This window comes from Oryza glaberrima, chromosome 6 (assembly GCF_000147395.1).
Source record: "Oryza glaberrima chromosome 6, OglaRS2, whole genome shotgun sequence".
In the NCBI taxonomy this organism is placed as follows: domain Eukaryota; kingdom Viridiplantae; phylum Streptophyta; class Magnoliopsida; order Poales; family Poaceae; genus Oryza; species Oryza glaberrima.
This window is the reverse complement of record NC_068331.1, coordinates 22,237,276-22,254,906: the sequence shown is the minus strand read 5'-3', so window position 1 is coordinate 22,254,906 and position 17,631 is coordinate 22,237,276. Positions and strand designations below refer to the sequence as shown.

At 42.3% G+C, this 17,631-nt stretch overlaps 1 protein-coding gene across 1 annotated transcript; it reads left to right on the top strand.

Moving 5' to 3' along the window:
* Positions 1-8,125: 8,125 nt before the first annotated feature.
* On the top strand, positions 8,126-9,723 carry LOC127777756 (UDP-glycosyltransferase 73B5-like). Its single transcript, XM_052304375.1, has one exon. The coding sequence runs from the start codon at positions 8,179-8,181 to the stop codon at positions 9,670-9,672; it is 1,494 nt and encodes a 497-aa protein (XP_052160335.1). The 5' UTR covers positions 8,126-8,178; the 3' UTR covers positions 9,673-9,723.
* Positions 9,724-17,631: the final 7,908 nt, after the last annotated feature.

Sequence of the window (17,631 nt, the reverse complement as noted above, 5' to 3'; positions counted from 1 at the left end):
GGCGATGGATTTCTTAAAGGGGATTTTGGATAAAGGATTGTCATCCCATGAGAACATCGTGGCCAGAGAATTTGGTCCTATGCCAACTCACTTTTTATCTAGTAACCAGCCATTAGAGAAGAGAGTCCTTGATCCTGATGAGATTAGGGGAAAAGGAGCTCCATCGAAGAGACGAAGGCCATTCCGTGAGACCTTGCACTCAAATAACCAATAAGGTTATTGTGGCTCAAAAACTTTGTATCTTTTGTATTAATGGCATTGTTTTTTTGTTGGATTAATTTAATATTTTCTCAAGATGTGCATATTAAGTATTTTCCCTTGTGCATCAGGAATTTCTCTTCAAGATCTACCAGCCTTTGCAAGACTGACGAAAATAGTCCAGCTTCAACAAAACCAGGAGCTGGGGAAGGTGGTCAGAATTACTCTTTTGGCATTGAGTCTGGATATAATGTTGAATACTTGTGTTGTGACTCGTTTTTATCTGGCAATCTCTTTGCAGCAAGATCTTTTACTGACCGAACTAAATTAATGATTGCCATACAAACTGCCATCAAAACTGCAATGATCCGGTCGAAATAGCCATTGGATGAACTTTTTGTGCTTGTAAAAGAAGTGTCTACACTGAAGAGAAAGGGAATCATCAGGTTTTGGCAGCAACGAAAGGTATATTTCATATCTTACAAATATATAGAATAGCAACCAAAGCCAGCATCACTAGTTCACTTCAGTACTGCTTACTGTGCACTTTCTATAGAATACATGAAATTATTTTTGTAAAACAACAAAAAAACATAAGTCATATATGAATTGTTCTACAAGCTTGAGCCTTCGCATAACTATGGTACTGGAATGAGGTTGGTTTTTCTTTACAAGTAGAACCAAACTGGAGCATGTCCCTAGTTCAGTTAATTCTTCAGTACGTGAATCAGGGATAGATTATCGCAGATTTCTTACGACCATTTTTTTCGCCGTGCTGGCATATGTTCTGTAGCCATCTTACCCAGCCTGATTAGGAGCCCCTTTTGTTTTCCTGAACAATGAAATTTTTCAGAACCTTGCCAGGATGTATTTGTCTCTGAAGACTGAATATAAAGTAAAAGCTTTTGTTTACTGTTGCATCGAATTGAATTAGTGATATCAGTTTGAAGGTTATTTCCTTTTGTGTGTCTGTGATGAAAATTAGTGATACCAAGTAGGTACTTGTTTAAGGTCACAGTTCACAAGAACCAGAATGGGTTATCTGTATCGGGAGAGGTGGACAGCAGTTGTGTCATGTATGCCATTTATATTTTTAAGACTAACAACAATTTTGGGGAAGTATTAAACTGTTCAAAACATAAATAATGGCATACTGCACCCTTTGAACTCTCCATTTCCTTTCTCCTTGAGACCATGCTTATCATTGTTCTTTTGTTTTTACTTAAACAGGATTTCAAAGAAATATCCAAAGATGAATATTTTGCAAAGAACAACGAGTTCGCAACCTGGTCGAAGGAAGAAAAAGGCAAATTTTTCTCTGATCTTTCTTCGGAGTCTGCTCGTGATCTGTTTGAGAAGTTTGTGAAAACTTGGAACAAAGGAAAGCTTCCATCCCAATATTATGAGGGGATCACTCGTGGTCCACGGTCAGCACACAGGTGGAACATCAAAGCGTCATAAAACCTGAGGCCTTCTGTATTTTGTTGAGGAAATTGTTCTATCAGGCTAAGGGTAGTATTTATCTTCATCGCCTAGGTTTTTGTATATAAGTTCACATATATCATAATTTTGTATCACTGTTCACTGTTTTTAGCATTTATGCTAGTAATGTTGCTGACCTTCACTACAGATACTTATAGTGAGAAAATCATATACTGTTTTTGTCCCATAGTATGTTCTTGTTGTTTTCATGGTGATTTTGCACATCCATTTGTGTCCTTTGATAGATGGGTACTCCAGATCGCTGGAGAAGAAGCATCAACGAAGGATAGGTTTGTGTCGCCGCACAGACAGACGGCGAATCGATCTCACGCGATCAAAAACACAGTGGGACATCACGATTGTGAGCATGCAGAGATCCAGCCTAGTACTGTACATATGATCTGACCAGCCAATCTGATGAAATCTTGTTCTTTTAACTGACCAATTTGGAATATAGTTCCATTTAATAAATATCCAAATAGTGTATCATTTAATAAATATTTATCAACTAGCTTATTCTAAATGATCATCCGTGCAAACTAACTTAGAATATTAAAAATAAAACATCTCATTGACAAAAGAACATCTCATAACTTAGATTTCCTCCCAATGCGAAGCTCACATCTTAGATTTCTTCGGAGACGGCTTATGCAGGATTACAAGTTGAAATTTCAGCCAACAATGTGCGGAGATGATCTAGACTCAATGGCACTACAGCACTTCATTAGCACCTACTGTTTGTTAATTTTGTTAATACTACAACAATTCAAACCCTTTGAAACGGTTGTACTGCTTTCTGAGCCTGTCTTTTTTACTGTCTGAACTATGGCGCTGGCCTCATGAGCAATGAAATTGGAAACATGCAGTGCATATTTATGTTGAATCCTGGAAATGTTGGCCTCATGATCAAAGAAGTAAACTAGCAGGGCTACGCCACACACAGACACACTGTGACCATCTAGCATAGAAACTCAATAATGCATGATATTCCATCCAGACAATCTGATTTATATTTGTTGAATCGTCAACCCAATTGAGATCTTATGAATTATACTGAATATATGTTAGAATTGATTGGAAATTTCAATATAATTACCACGCCTCGATGACCGATCTATATTAGCCACTGCATGTTCAGAATTTCACACTATCAAACTTTCAAACCAAAGTGAGGGATGTGGTCATGGGTGAAGGTGGCACAGACCTGACAGTACTATGTTGCCCTCGAAGACCTCACTCATGTTGCTCCCCTGAAACTCCTCAACCTCACTGAATCTTGCACATAAGAATGAAGATTAAACAAATTATAGAGAGGGCCATATAGACTGCCAGAACAGTGATGGAGGACATCACTTAAACATGTCAGACGAGTAACATGCCAGAGCATGAATTTTCTTTTCTTTTCTCATGTATTTTTGTAAAGGATAAAAAAATGATTAATGCATACATTACAGTTTAAGTTTGTTGCATTATTTCCTTTGATTTCTAATTGATTTCTAGCAGGATTAAATGATCTCTAGGTTTGGTAATGTGCAATCATATATATGTGCAATTGCATAAATTTTCACATGGACTAAACTCTTATTCTCTTTTTTGTTAATCAGGGAACTCTAGTTTGCTCTCCACATGCTATGTCCGAGGTAATACTACATCTAAGTCCACCTCAAAAGAAAGCTATCGAGGTTTCAAGACTTGGTAACTTGCTAAAGATTAACAAAATACATATTTACCGGGACTTGTGCAATGAGATTGCAAGAAGCTACGACAAGGAGAAGAAAGCATTCAATATTAATGGTACGTTCGTAACGATGACACTCGATGATGTCGATTGTTTGCTTGGACTGCCATCGAAAGGAGATGAGATATTTGAGGCACCAAAAATCAATAAACCTGAATTGTTCAACCTGTACAAAAAGGAAGGACAAACAACAATTACTTTAGAAGCATTACGGGAAGCAATAATCAACTCCTCGAGCTACGATGACCACTTCATTCGAAGATTTATTCTTTTCTCAATTGGATCTTTCATATGTCCTACAACTCAAAGATATGTGCGCTCAGAATATCTCAATCTCGTCGACGACGTTGACAAAATGAGGGAACTAAACTAGTGTAGTCTAACCCTGAATTAGTTACTGAAAGGCATATTAAAATTTAGAGAGAAGGAAACAAACATTGAGGGGAATGTATGCCTCTTACAGGTTCGTTTTAAAACAATGCACAAATTGAGTATGTTTACAAAATTGACATTAACATATTTTCATAGCAATACTCATTATCTTATGTTCAAATGCTTGTAGATTTGGTATTGGGAAAAACTGCGAATAGATAAATTGGCTGCGACAATATATCATTCTGGCCGTGAAAGGCCACTAATTCAGTACTGGGACAAAATAAAAGAAAAAAAACGACTTTCTTACCTTTTTGGAAAAGGGCAGGTAACTATCTCATTTTTAATACTATGCACTAATTATATCAATTGTCTGTAAAATCTCTAATACACATTTTTGACTAAAACATAGGTTGTCGACGACATTAGGGGAACTATAGACTGCAAAGAAATCCCCAATGAAAATGCACACGACAATAACTCAGAAACACGTACCAATGAAGATTTTGTATGCACTTCTGAAGAGGTATATATTATGGGGTTTTAATACGAACTCTATTTGACAAAATATGTTTGACATCCTTTTCTCACTTGTAGTATTCAGGTACACTCTATAACATCCATAGAACAATCAGCCGATATCACTTTACAAGAAAGGATACAAGAAAGCATCCAAACTTTACAAGATAATTTCAACGATTTCACAAAGGATTTTTGGCCACGTATGCGAGCATTGATACTAGATTGCATGGAAAATGATTCAAAATGCCCTGAACGAAAAGATACTACGCATGTGTTTGAGGTAAAGATGATAAGCTAGACTGTTAATCATTATTACTCACGTAACACCGCTAAAAAAAAGGTTGACGCTATTGCAGGATGTTGAACAAGAACAAATTGATCCTAGGGAGCATGTATCAAATCATAACGAAGAGTACTATATAAACCAAAATGAAAACATGACTTGTGAAACGAAGGTAAACTGAATTTTAATTCTCTCGCTAACGTTTCTACAACTTATCATAATACTAACGTGCACTTTGTTACCTAACAGGACAACAGTAACCAGAGCAATCAAAGCAGGAAGAGGCTTACAGGTCCTACAGGAAGAACATACAAACCGACTAATCGGACTGACTTCATCTACGAAACTAGGGGTAAAAAGAAGGACATAATCAGAACCCAAGCACAGACAAGGAAAACAATAGGTACTATGCTATTTAATAGTTACATATGCTCATGTAAATGGTACTAACTTTCCTCCTTTTCAAGCGTAAACGGATAAAGAAGCTAACATGCCAGACACAGACGAATTACGGGGTGAAAAGAAGAGGAAACAAAACAACCAAACACCGTATGAAATATCTGAATGTATGAACTCTCTACATCATCCATAATTTTTTACTTATATTCTATGTTTGTGTGTTACTGATTTGACTTACCCTTTTCTAGTGTACATCGAGAAGGAAGATCTTACCCAACAAATCATAGACAAAGGCCCACCAAAGAACGCCTTAAGAGGTCAAAAGAAGAAAAAAAACGAATGGCCAGACACCGTTAAAAAATTCAAAAGGTAATGCCTAACCATTTAACATTTCTATAGATCTATTACTAATTTGTCCTACCTTCGTAGAGTTGACTAAAAAAGAAGACCCTTTCATTACCTACATTAATAACACGGAGGATAACAAAGTGATGGTGCATATTGAACAAGTGGAGGTTAAATGGATAAGAATGAAAGTACTAACACAACCAGAATTCTTGAATGATGATGTAAGTTCGCCTATTTAACAAGCCTACTATTCTTTTATAGATAGCTTAAGTAAGTACTAACCTCAAATTCAGGTCATGGATGCATACATCCAATGCCTCCGCTATAAAGAGAAAGGAATCAGGGGAGATGGCAAGGCCTTCCTAGAGATGGCCATTAAAACAGGTCTACTAAATGTAGAGGGAGCGCATGTCGAAGCAAGCAAACCTCGAGATAAACGATGGATTAGAGATATGGCACGCCACTATCTAGCATTTGACATGGTAATACTTACTTAAGCTATCTATGTAATGGCTAATTCAATTTATGACTCTATCTTACTGTTGAACATCTGCAGATTTTCCTCCCAATTAATATTAAAGATACACACCGGTACCTAGCCGTTATTAACGCCAAGCGACGTGAGGTGCAAATACTAGATTCGCTCGCAAAGCCAATCAGTAAAGATCGACCCGATCTAAGGCGTGTGGTAAGCGATACACTTCCACTTGTATAATTCAAATCGGTTTTGCTATGTTTTAACCGTACCAACATTGCACAAAACTTCCTAGCTGCTAGCTATCGAGAGGGGATTACACGGGACAGAGAAACAGCACCCACAGTTAAAACACGATTGGCCTGATTTCAATATTACCGAATGGGAGTACAACAAAGTCCAAAAATTGCCAAAGAAAGGAGACGGGTGGGTGACATAAACTCTTCCACATGATATTCACATTATTCAATTACGGAAACGTGTTAGCCTAACGACAAAATTCTTGTAGCGTCTCATGTGGCCTGTACACCCTTAAGTTCATGGAGCATTGGAGCGGATCTTATCTCCCAGAAATTCAACTACAGGCAACTACAACAACCTCTATTCATATTTTGCACCAGTGCTTCCCAATATGAAAAACCATTTAAAGTGCACTCCCTTTACATTATGCAGAAGGAAGTGAAAACATTTCGACAGGACTTAGCCGGAATTTTGATCAACTCCGAACTGAACAACATTAAAGATCGTCCACTGCAACCAACCACGACATAACTGGATTATCTTTCGAACATTTACAACAATTACCTTACTATGCTCTCTTCCCCTTATTAAATCATTTACATACTACTTGGGTATTTGACGGATCCCAAACATTGATGCCTTTTTGAGATAATATTCATATTTCATAGTTGAATACTTGTTGAGAAGGAGCGGTATATGAAACCTTACGCTTCGGGGTCACTCAGGGCAGTAAGTTGTCGATGTCACCGATGTGCATCTACTTCAACGTCGCACCTCAACTCCGATAACCCCTTCGCCGGCATGCGGATACCCTTCGCGCATGCCAACATCTTGCAAACTGACCCTGCTCCCAACCATTCAATCAAATAATCAAAGAACAATACAATGGATTGAAGAACAAACAACCTTAATCTGCAAAATCATAACAGTAAGAAATTTTGACACGTTTACTTACCACCATCCAAGGAGGAGGTTGCCAGAGGGAGACTCGGAGGAGATCGACACGGGATTGCTGGTGGCGCGGAGGAGAACGACGTGAGGTGACTCGCTGGAGAAGGGGACGGCGATTGCGGGGGGACGCCAGCGGTACCGGCACGGTGGAGAAGGAGGCGGGGAATGATGTGGAGGGAAGAGCCGCGACGGCGGCTAGGTCGATGTCCACGGAGAAGGGGCCGGGGGAATGATGGGGAGGGGAGAGCCGTGACGGCGGCTAGGTCGATGGCGACAGCGGTGGAGTGAAGGGGGCGGCGGTCCATGGGGAGGAGAACGTGGCGGCGGTGGCGGGGGGAAGCGACGCGGTGAAGAGGCCTCATCGAGAGCCGGCTGAGGCAGGTGGAGGGGCGGCGACGCGACGCGACTCGCTGGAGAAGGGGGCGGGGGAGGAGGACGGCGACGGTGGGGGCTCACAAGCCGGCGCGGAGACACCGCCGGAGGAGAAGGCAGCGAGGGCAATGAGTAATGGGCTTCGATAGAGGGAAGCCGCTGATAGCAGGGGAGGCGGGGAGGCGGACGTCAACGGAGGGGCGCTGGCGGGGTAGAAGGCGGCGATGAAGGGCGAGGGCGGTGAGGAAGGGCGAGGGCGACGGCGCTGGAGGGGGAGCAGGCGCCAGGACATGCGACGGAGGCAGGGATGGAGGGGAATGGCGACGGGCAGCGGTGAAATTGCGACGAAGCGAGAGGAATCGGATAGGGATAGGGTGAGTAAGAGACTGAAAAAATACGATAATACCCCTACGCGATTATTTTCTCTTGACGAAAACAACCTTTCATATTTCTACTTCCACTAATACTGGTGAGAGTAGAACTAGATCTCAGCCCTACAATAAAATACGATCAATGGCCCAGATTGCTTTCTACTCAGAGTATAAAGCACCGGAGTGGGCCTGAATATGATAATCTTTACTCCTTAGCGTACAGATATTTAATTTCAGACAAAGGAATACCTTTTTTAAAGAATAAAAGTTTGTTTTGAAACAAGTTGTTGAAGATCATGGGAATACGAACCTACTTCGTAAGTTTTACTATATAATAAAAACATCGGTAGTTCTCAAAAAAAAAAAAACATCGGTGAAGGACAGCTTCAACTCTGAAGCGCGCACCCAGCCACAACAAAGCCCTGCCATGGCCGCCTCAGCCAACCACGCCGCGAACGGCGGCGCCGGCAACGGTGAGCTACCTTACGCTGGCCGCGACCACGTCATCATCTTCCCGTTCATGGCGAAAGGCCACACGCTCCCTCTGCTCCACTTCGCCACGGAGCTCTCGGTCCACCACAGAAGCCTCCGCGTCACCCTGGTCACCACCCCGGCGAACCTCGCCTTCGCCCGCCGCCGCCTGCCGGGGTCGGTGCACCTCGTCGTGCTCCCGTTCCCGTCGCTGCAGCCGCCGCTGCTGCCGGCCGGCGTCGAGTCGACGGACGCGCTCCCTTCCATGTCCCTCTACCCGGCGTTCCTGCGTGCCACGGCGCTGCTGCGCGAGCCCTTCGCGGAGTTCATGGCGTCGCTGTCCTCCTCCCCGCCGCTCGTGGTCGTCTCCGACTTCTTCCTCGGGTTCACGCACGGCGTCGCGGCCGACGCCGGCGTCCGCCGCGTCGTGTTCCACGGCATGTCCTGCTTCTCCATGGCCATCTGCAAGTTGCTCCCCGTGAGCCCGCCGGCCGGCGTCGAGCACGGCGCCGGCGGTGGATCCCCTTTTCACGTGTCCGGCATGCCGGAAAATGTTATGATCACGGCGGAGGACATCCCATATTCCGTTGCAAAGTTCACCGACATGGACGACCCGGTGACCCGGTTCTTGATTGACAACGTCTTCCAGTCAGACGTCCGCAGCTGGGGCATCCTCGTCAACAGCTTCGCCGCGCTTGACGGTGACTACGTGGCTCCAGTAGAGGCGTTCTACGAGCAGGGAGCCCGCGCCTGGCTGGTGGGGCCGCTTCTCCCCGCCGCCGGCGAGACGCCGGAGCGGGACGAGGAGAACGACGACCCCGAGGGCTGCCTCGCGTGGCTCGACGAGAGGGCAGCGCGGCCGGGGTCGGTGGTGTACGTGTCGTTCGGCACGCAGGCGCACGTCGCCGACGAGCAGCTCGACGAGCTGGCGCGCGGGCTGGTGCAATCCGGCCACCCCTTCCTGTGGGCGGTGCGGTCGAACACGTGGTCGCCGCCGGTGGACGTGGGGCCCGACCAGGGGCGCATCGTCAGGGGGTGGGTCCCGCAGCGCGGCGTCCTGGCCCACGAGTCAGTGGGCGGGTTCGTGAGCCACTGCGGGTGGAACTCGGCGCTGGAGAGCCTCGCCGCCGGGAAGCCCGTGCTGGCGTGGCCGATGATCGCCGAGCAGCATCTGAACGCGAGGCACATCGTGGACATCGTCGGCACCGGGGTCAGGGTGGACTCCGGCGGCGGCGCGGCCGTCGTTGGGAGAGCGGAGGTGGAGGAGAAGATCAGGATGCTGATGGACGCCGGCGGAGAGGCGGCGCAGAGGATGCGGGCGCGGGCCGCGTGGGCCCGGCGGGCGGCGATGTCGGCGGTGAGCGACGGCGGCACGTCGCGCGTAGCGCTGCAGAAGCTGGTCGGAGAGCTGCAGAGAAGCTACGACGATGTCGTCATCAAAGTTGGGTGACTCTTCACACCACAAAACGAATTAAGAATTTCAGATAATAAGATGACGATACTGCATGGAGACACACCCGCATCGGTATCTATTTCTTTGAGATTATAAAAGCTGTCGATACATTGTATTTATAATCATATGGTAGCTGGTTATAAGAGTGTGTCATTATTGGCTGTGGTTGTACATGTATCCATCGATTTAAACATGTGCGGCTATGCCGCTACCATCACTATAAATAATCTACACTTGCCAACGGCTTCATTTGTAATGGATTTATTATTGTTACAGAGTACGATCTTCTTATTATTCTTGAACGATCCTAATTCATCAAATACAACAATCTGTATTCATCTTTGTATATCCGATTGAACGATCCTGATTCATCAAATCCAACAATCCATATTCATCTTCTATATCCGATTGAACGATTCTGATGGACTCCATACACTACACCTCTGACCTACACCTCTCCATCCTCGCACAGTCAATCGCACCCCAACCTGCGCCCCGCCTCCCGCTCCCACCCCTTGACCCTAATCGCCACCCGCCGCCACCGCTCACTCTTGCTCGCCCACATCGCCAGCGACAGCCGCTTCACCGATCTCCTCTGCGCCACCGCCGGAACATCCGTCGCACCGCCACCGATCCATTCCCATTGCCGCCACCGCCGTTCTCTTCTGCCCGCCTGGTCAGTCTCTCCATCACGTCGTCCCCCGACTCCCCTCGCCTCTCTCCCCTCTCCCTTCTCCTTCGCGCCATCCGTCGCCTGCATCCGTGCTGCCACCGTTCTCTGTCTTTTCAATAGTGTTGCCCCGCCTTGAGCTGATTCGCCAAAAGGCACGTATATCATCCTCCTCCATCCCTCCTCCCTTCTCTTTACTCATCCAAAAATTTAATCCAGAATCAACCAAAATAAAACAACGAAAATCATCATTTTGGTATGTCCATCCCATGTTTCTAATCATTATACGTATTCATTTCTAAGGGAATCCCATAACTGTACTTCTGTATTATCATGGGAAAGAATGTTCCTGTGTTCTCAGTGGAGGAGAGTACATGAAATGTTCAGAAAAGAAAGGGCATCTGTCCACCGTTTTTATCTTCAAAACAATTTGCAGACAATTGTGCAATCGATTCCCTGTTAATAATTTCTAATGGAAAAAGGTGTTTAAGCAAGGGCATCTGTCCACCCTTTTTATTTTTAAAGAAGAGCAAGTTGCAGATAACCTGCTTAGTAGGACTTGTGAGACAATCTTAATTATCCTCACTTTAGAATCCTTGAACACCATACGTTTTCTCTTGGATTCAGCCCACTCTGCAGGCCCTACTCTCTAGCTCGATCTACTTCAGTGGCCTCCTCCCATCCTTGATTCTCGTGCTGGCGTCACATTGGCGGAAAAAGTTCACTTGGTGACCGTCAAAAGTAATCGAAATCTAATCCGTGACCCTAAACCACAGAACCGGATATCTTAACCCCCAAACTATTGAAACCGGTGTAATTTGACTCCCTCGGCGGTTTTAGAGGGCGGTTTCACTGACGTGGCGGTATCGACCTAGTCTGTGTGCTTATGTGGCGCTTAGGTGGCATTTCAATTAAAAAGTTATATGTGGGACCCGTTTGTCATTCACACACACAATTATGGGGCCCACTGACATGTGGGCCCCACATGCCATCTTCTCCCTTTCTTCTTCCTCCCCTCCCTTCTCTCTTTATTTCTCCCTCTCCCCTACGGCCGTCCGTGGGGAGCGAGCGGCGGCGACGGCAGTGGGAGCTAGCTGGAGCGACGACGGCATTGGACTGGAGCTGAAGCAGCGGGCTGGAGTCCGTGTCACGTCGCTCGTCGTTCCTCTCGCACCACCACCACCCGCACCACCCGGCGCCCGGCATCGAGACGTTGTCGGTGGCCGAGCGGCAGCGGCGACAGCCCACGGGCGACGGCGGGAGGGCGCGCGGGCGAGGGTAGCAGCGGCTCGCGGCAGTGGTTGGATGAGGGGAACGGTGGCAGGCGGGGGAAGCAGGCCGCGGTGGCGACTTCGACTTTGACTCCTGCAATGGCGATGGCGATAGCAGCATGGTCGGCGGCGAAGCGGCCGAAGAGGAACTTGGATACCTCGGCGACGAGCCCCTTTCTCGCATAGCACGTGCCTGGAAAAGGCGTGGTCGCGAACGACGACGAAACCACGCGGCCCCACAGCAAGGCGGAACCACTCGAGGAGAGGGAGGAGGGAGAGCGCGCCGCCGAGGAGGTCGCCTCACGCCGTCACCCCCCTAATTTTGAATGTCAAAAGTACTTTCTTAAATATCGGTTCTTGGACTGTCCATAATGGGGAACAAATTAGATTTTGGGAAGATAAATGCGTAGGTAACTTGGCTTTTAAGGATAAATATTCGTCTTTGTACGCAATTGTTCGAAGGAAAACATCTTCTATTGCCACTATTATGGGATATGTTCCGCTTAATGTTTCTTTCAGGAGAGCTTTAGTTGGTCAGAATCTTGTTTGTTTGGCATGAGTTGTGTGCCTCTATAGTACATATCCAGTTGAATGATTCGTCTGATAGTTTTAGATGGAATTTCCATCAGAATGGCTTGTTCTCGGTGAGGTCTATATACCTACCTTTAATTAATAATGGCTATATTGAGAGAAATAAATGTATTTGGAAGCTTAAATTGCCACTTACGATAAAAATTTTCATGTGGTACTTGCTTAAAAGGGTTGTGTTAACTAAGGATAATTTGGCAAGGCGTAACTGGAATGACAGCTTGAGGTGTTCTTTTTGTGTGAAGAATGAGTCTATTCAATATCTCTTTATGAATTGTCATTTTGCGAAATTCCTATGGAGAGCAGTTCAGTTCTCTTTTGGTTTTAATTTTCCAGTTAGCTTATCTCATATTTTTAATGGGTGGTTTTTGTGAGTTGATAAGAAAATGAGTAAACTAATACTTGTTGGAGCTTCTGCCATTTTTTTGGGCAATATGGCTCTGTAGGAACGATATGGTTTTTAATAAATCACCATCATTTTTCTATAAGCTGGTCATTTTCAGGGCAACTCATTGGCTCCGGTTTTGGGCACAACTAGAAGATGAAGAGTTTCTGAAAATTGCATGTCGAAAATTGGAGACTACGGTTATGCAACTTTTTTCTAATTATGGTTGGAGATTTACAAATAGACTTCAATAATTGTCATCTCCTTACGTTAGACTGGATTCTTTGCTTTTCTCTACGGTGTGTTCTATTCATTTAGATTTATACTTTGTTCTTTAATGTTACTATATAATAATTGGTTGTAGCTCTTTTGAGTAAAGGCCGGGATATTATATTCTATTATTAAAAAAAGAACTTAGAACTCCGAGCTTATTGATGTTCTCCCAAACAACACGTACGTGTACAAAGGGTTCTCATTTCACCGGTAACTTTGGTAACCCACGATCACAAATGTAAGTTTATTACGGGTGGAAAATATGCTGGTCATACTACTCCAAAGCAGGCTCCTTAAGCATTAATTTCCGACACTTTTCTTTCCTATTAGCGGTGGAAGTAAGCTAATTAAGCGCAGGCGAGAACATGCAGCTGGCGCTGGCTTACAGGTTTGCTGTGACTGAACGCTGCACCCTTGTATAGCTGCTGACGCGTATGGCCGGCCGGGCGGTGAATCTGCGATGGCCAGCGGAGCACACAGCACCGGAGCACGTCGACGATTCTGTCCGATACTCCGATCCGATCCGGACCAAGTTGAGTCCAACCGTTGCGCCAACTAGTTTAGCACAAAGTTGCACAAACGATACCGTCGACACAGTCAGTGTGATGCCACACGCAGGTTGTCTTACGTGGGCCGGGTGCTGGGCTGAAGCTATACCCTGGAATAACATTGTTTCATGGCCCGTCAATGAGAGCAAGAACACGTCGAAGAGCGCAAAAGTTTACTGTAAGCATTAATCATCCCAAGGAATCTATTAACTTAGTAAAGAAATAGAAAAAGGAGCCTCCACGTTCGCTCTCACGACCTAGAAATTCTCATATTAATCGTAGAAAAAGAAAAACATAGTCCATATAGAAATACAATTTAGAAATAGTTGAAATTCGGAATTAAAAAATAAGGAATATTGAAAGATGAGACTAGAGTCCATATAAAAGTACAATCTATAGATAACTGAAATTCGGAATTTAAAAATAAAAAAATATTAGAAGTAAAGTACTATAGAGTCCACATAGAAATACAATTAGGAAATAATAGAAATTCGAAATTAAAAATAAGGAATATTAGAAGTAGAGTATAGAGTTGTTAACGACCAAATTTGGTAATATCAGCATCGGAGATGAAGATGAAATCGAAGCGGAATCGAAGATAAGGGTTTTTCCGGAAACAGAGTAAGAATCGGCTGGAGTCCGGATCGGCTACGACTGGGATCGGCTAAGTCTGAGTTGGACTGGTTAAGTGATACAGCTGATTCCGACAATACGACTCGTGTGCGATATTGGGTTCGAGTTGATGTGCTTCAAGATGATTGCCACGCATGGATAGAGTCTAGGGAAGGCAATTGTATCTATTAATTAGGATATTTTATGTATATTCCTTAGAGATAAATGTGGGCAAAAGTCTGCTGCAAAGACTTGTGGTATCTTAGAGTTTGTTAGAGATAAGAGTCGTGTCCAATATGGACATATCTTGTATTTCTCGGGTATAAATAGACCCCGAGCCCTATGTAATAAAGGACACACGTTCAATACAATTTCGGCGCATCGCCACCCCTTTTTTGCTTTAGTTTTATTTCGACGAGTTATTGCTTTCGGGTTAAGCTGCATCGGTTTCGATCTTCAACAAGAGGTAAAACTTGTTATGGCGGCTTGTGTTCTCGAGATTAGTGCTTTCATCTTTATGATACTCTAATCTTGTTTATGTAGTCCGTCGAGTTATCATATATCTTGCATAATCCTTGACAATATCGTCATTTAACCTACAATCGGCTAACATCTGCTATCAGAAGGCGGCCGATTAGGTTAAATAACGACGTTGGCTTAGATTATATGAGATATCCACCACTCTATGAAACATCCAGCAGCTTGATCGTCTAGATATTGTTCTTCTTTTCGTATTTAATGCTGTATCAGTTGAGTTTGATCTATTAAGTCGTGCTTAGAATTTCAATCTCTAGCCTGCCTACTGGTTGCCAATTAGTGTAGTATCAGAGTTTCAGCCGATCTTATTTGATCTAATTGCTTTTGTTCTACATGCTCAATTAACATGTTAGATCTGCCCTTCATGTTAAGATTTTGTTGCATTTAAGTATATTAGATTTCTGTTTAGTATATTCTATTTGCTTTAATATCTTAATATAAAGTAGTATCGGAGTATTAGCCGATACACGCTAGATCTATCTGATCGGCTATGCTATGAATATATATATAATCTCATTATTAATATATATTTCGATCTAAGTGATTTATACTGTCTCGGCAAGGTGACCGATCTATCCCGATCACTTGATTCAAGTATATATCGATATAAGGATTATATATCATTGATATCTACAGCCGATCAAGTAGATTTAGTTCTGATTTGTTTTCTTAACAATTGCCGATCGATTTACATATGACATTGGCTCAAAGATAAATGATATGTCATCGGCATTTAGCCGATCAGCTATGATTTATCGATTTAATTACGGTTTCTTTGTCCGTGTTTCTTGTTGATTGCAGGATCAAATCAACTGGCACGCTCATACATCCGAAGGCGAGTTTTAGACCTGCACTGGAGTTAAGCAGATTTCCCAGGCCTCGTGTTTTTTATCAACAAGAGTCCATATAGAAATACAATTAGGAAATAATAGAAATTCGGAATTAAAAATAAGGAATATTAGAAGTAGAGTATAGAGTCCATATAGAAATACAATTAGGAAATAATAGAAATTCGGAATTAAAAATAAGGAATATTAGAAGTAGAGTATAGAGTCCATATAGGAATTTAAAACTAACTAAAAATCGGAAAAAACATAATAAAATTAAAAAGTAGAGTTTAGAGTCCGTATAAAAATATAATTTACAAATAATAACTAAAATTCTAAATTAAAAAAATATGGGAAGAAGAGTCTAAAGTCAATATAAGAATACAATTTAGAAGTAACTGAAATTCGAAATTAAAAATTAAAGAATATTGAAAGATAAGTTTAGAGTCCACATAGAAATACAATTAGAAATAATAAAAATTCAAAATTAAAAATAAATAATATTGGAAGAAGAGCCTAAAGTCTATATAGAAATACAGTTTACAGATAACAAAAATTCGAAATTAAAAAAAAGAAATATTGAAAGGTGAGTATAGAGTCCATATATAAATATAATTTACAAATAACTAAAATTTAATATTTAAAATAATTAATAACTAACACGTATATAAAATACCATATAAATGTTACACATTAATAGTTTCGTAAAGTTAGTTCAAAATTTAAAATTATGTTGTTATTTTAATATCTTTGAAAAATACATTGAGAAAACATATATGCTATTATATGATACAAAATATAATGATGTTAGCTGCGCAATCTGCGCGGGTCACCATGCTAGTTTCAGTTTAAAATAACTAACTTATCCCTAAAGGGATAAGTCCATTTTACCCCCCCCCCCCCCCCGGCGCGAACTATAGCGTAGCGGTTATCTAAATTACACCCTTAACTTCAAAACTGGGTATAATATACACCTCTCAACTCTTAAAACCGTTCAAATTAACCTCCCCCTCCTTGTCTGAAGCATGGTGGTTTCGCCAATGTAGCACAGACATGGCTATCTAAGAGCAGTTACAATAGTAGACTATTAGCCAACTATAAACATATTTTAATGAGATAAATGGTGAGAGAGAAGAGTAGCGGGCTACAGATTTATAGCTAGCTGTAGCACGGACTCCAAGATGCAATGTGTGTATGATAGGTGGGACCATATATTAATCGTATAGTAAGTAACTATTGTATGAATTGGCTATTAGATCGGCAATAGATGAATTGGAGCTAGTAGTGGACTGTACTATTAAACTTGCTCTAAGTCAGCAAAATATATTAGAAAATAATTAATATCCCACATGTCAAACTGAATCTTCATATTCCTCTTGTCTCCCCAAGCCAGCAGCCATTGGGTTGGTCAGCTCAAGCATTGATGCCGATGAACGCGGCAGACAACGGAAAGATTGACAGTGCCCCGGTTTAGTTCCAAACCTTGAAGCCCCCTCCCCCCCTCCCAAAAAAAAACATCACGTCGAACTTTTCTACACACAAACTTCTAACTTTTCTATCAAATCATCCTAAATTCAATCAAACTTTAAATTTTGGCATAAAACTAAACACACCCAGTTGTACGTGGAGTACTAACTTTGGTTAATTAGGAAACACAAATAATACAAAACTTATATATGAGAAGTCATGCAATAAAACAAAACTTTAAAGAATTGCCCTAACACAAGTATACGTTAGTCTACGACACTTAAACATTTCAAAATATTCTATACATACTAATTAAAAATACACTACGCATATAACTGCGCTCTTATTTCAAGTAGAATTCATTTTCAATGAAAATAAGAAAGCATATGAAAAGAGACAAGTACATAGAATTTTATCTTTAATTAGATTAAACAATTCTATTAGCCATATTTTTTTAAGAAATATCATCGTTTAATATATCTAAAAATCCATAAATACATCTATAAGATAAAAATAATTGTTACTTAAAGTATATACACCCAAAAATAAGATATGCTAAATATTCCAAAAAGTAAACACATATATTACAAATAAGTTTCATTGGAACAAACTCCATATTGCGACAATATCTTCTCATATACACTAGTCCAAGTAATTTTAGTTGAGAAATGTTGCGAGGATAACTATAAGAATTTTAGAAACATCTGAAGCAATCTCAAATAAATTATTGATAAAAACAAGTTTAGAATAGAGTCAAAGCAACACATATACTGAAGCA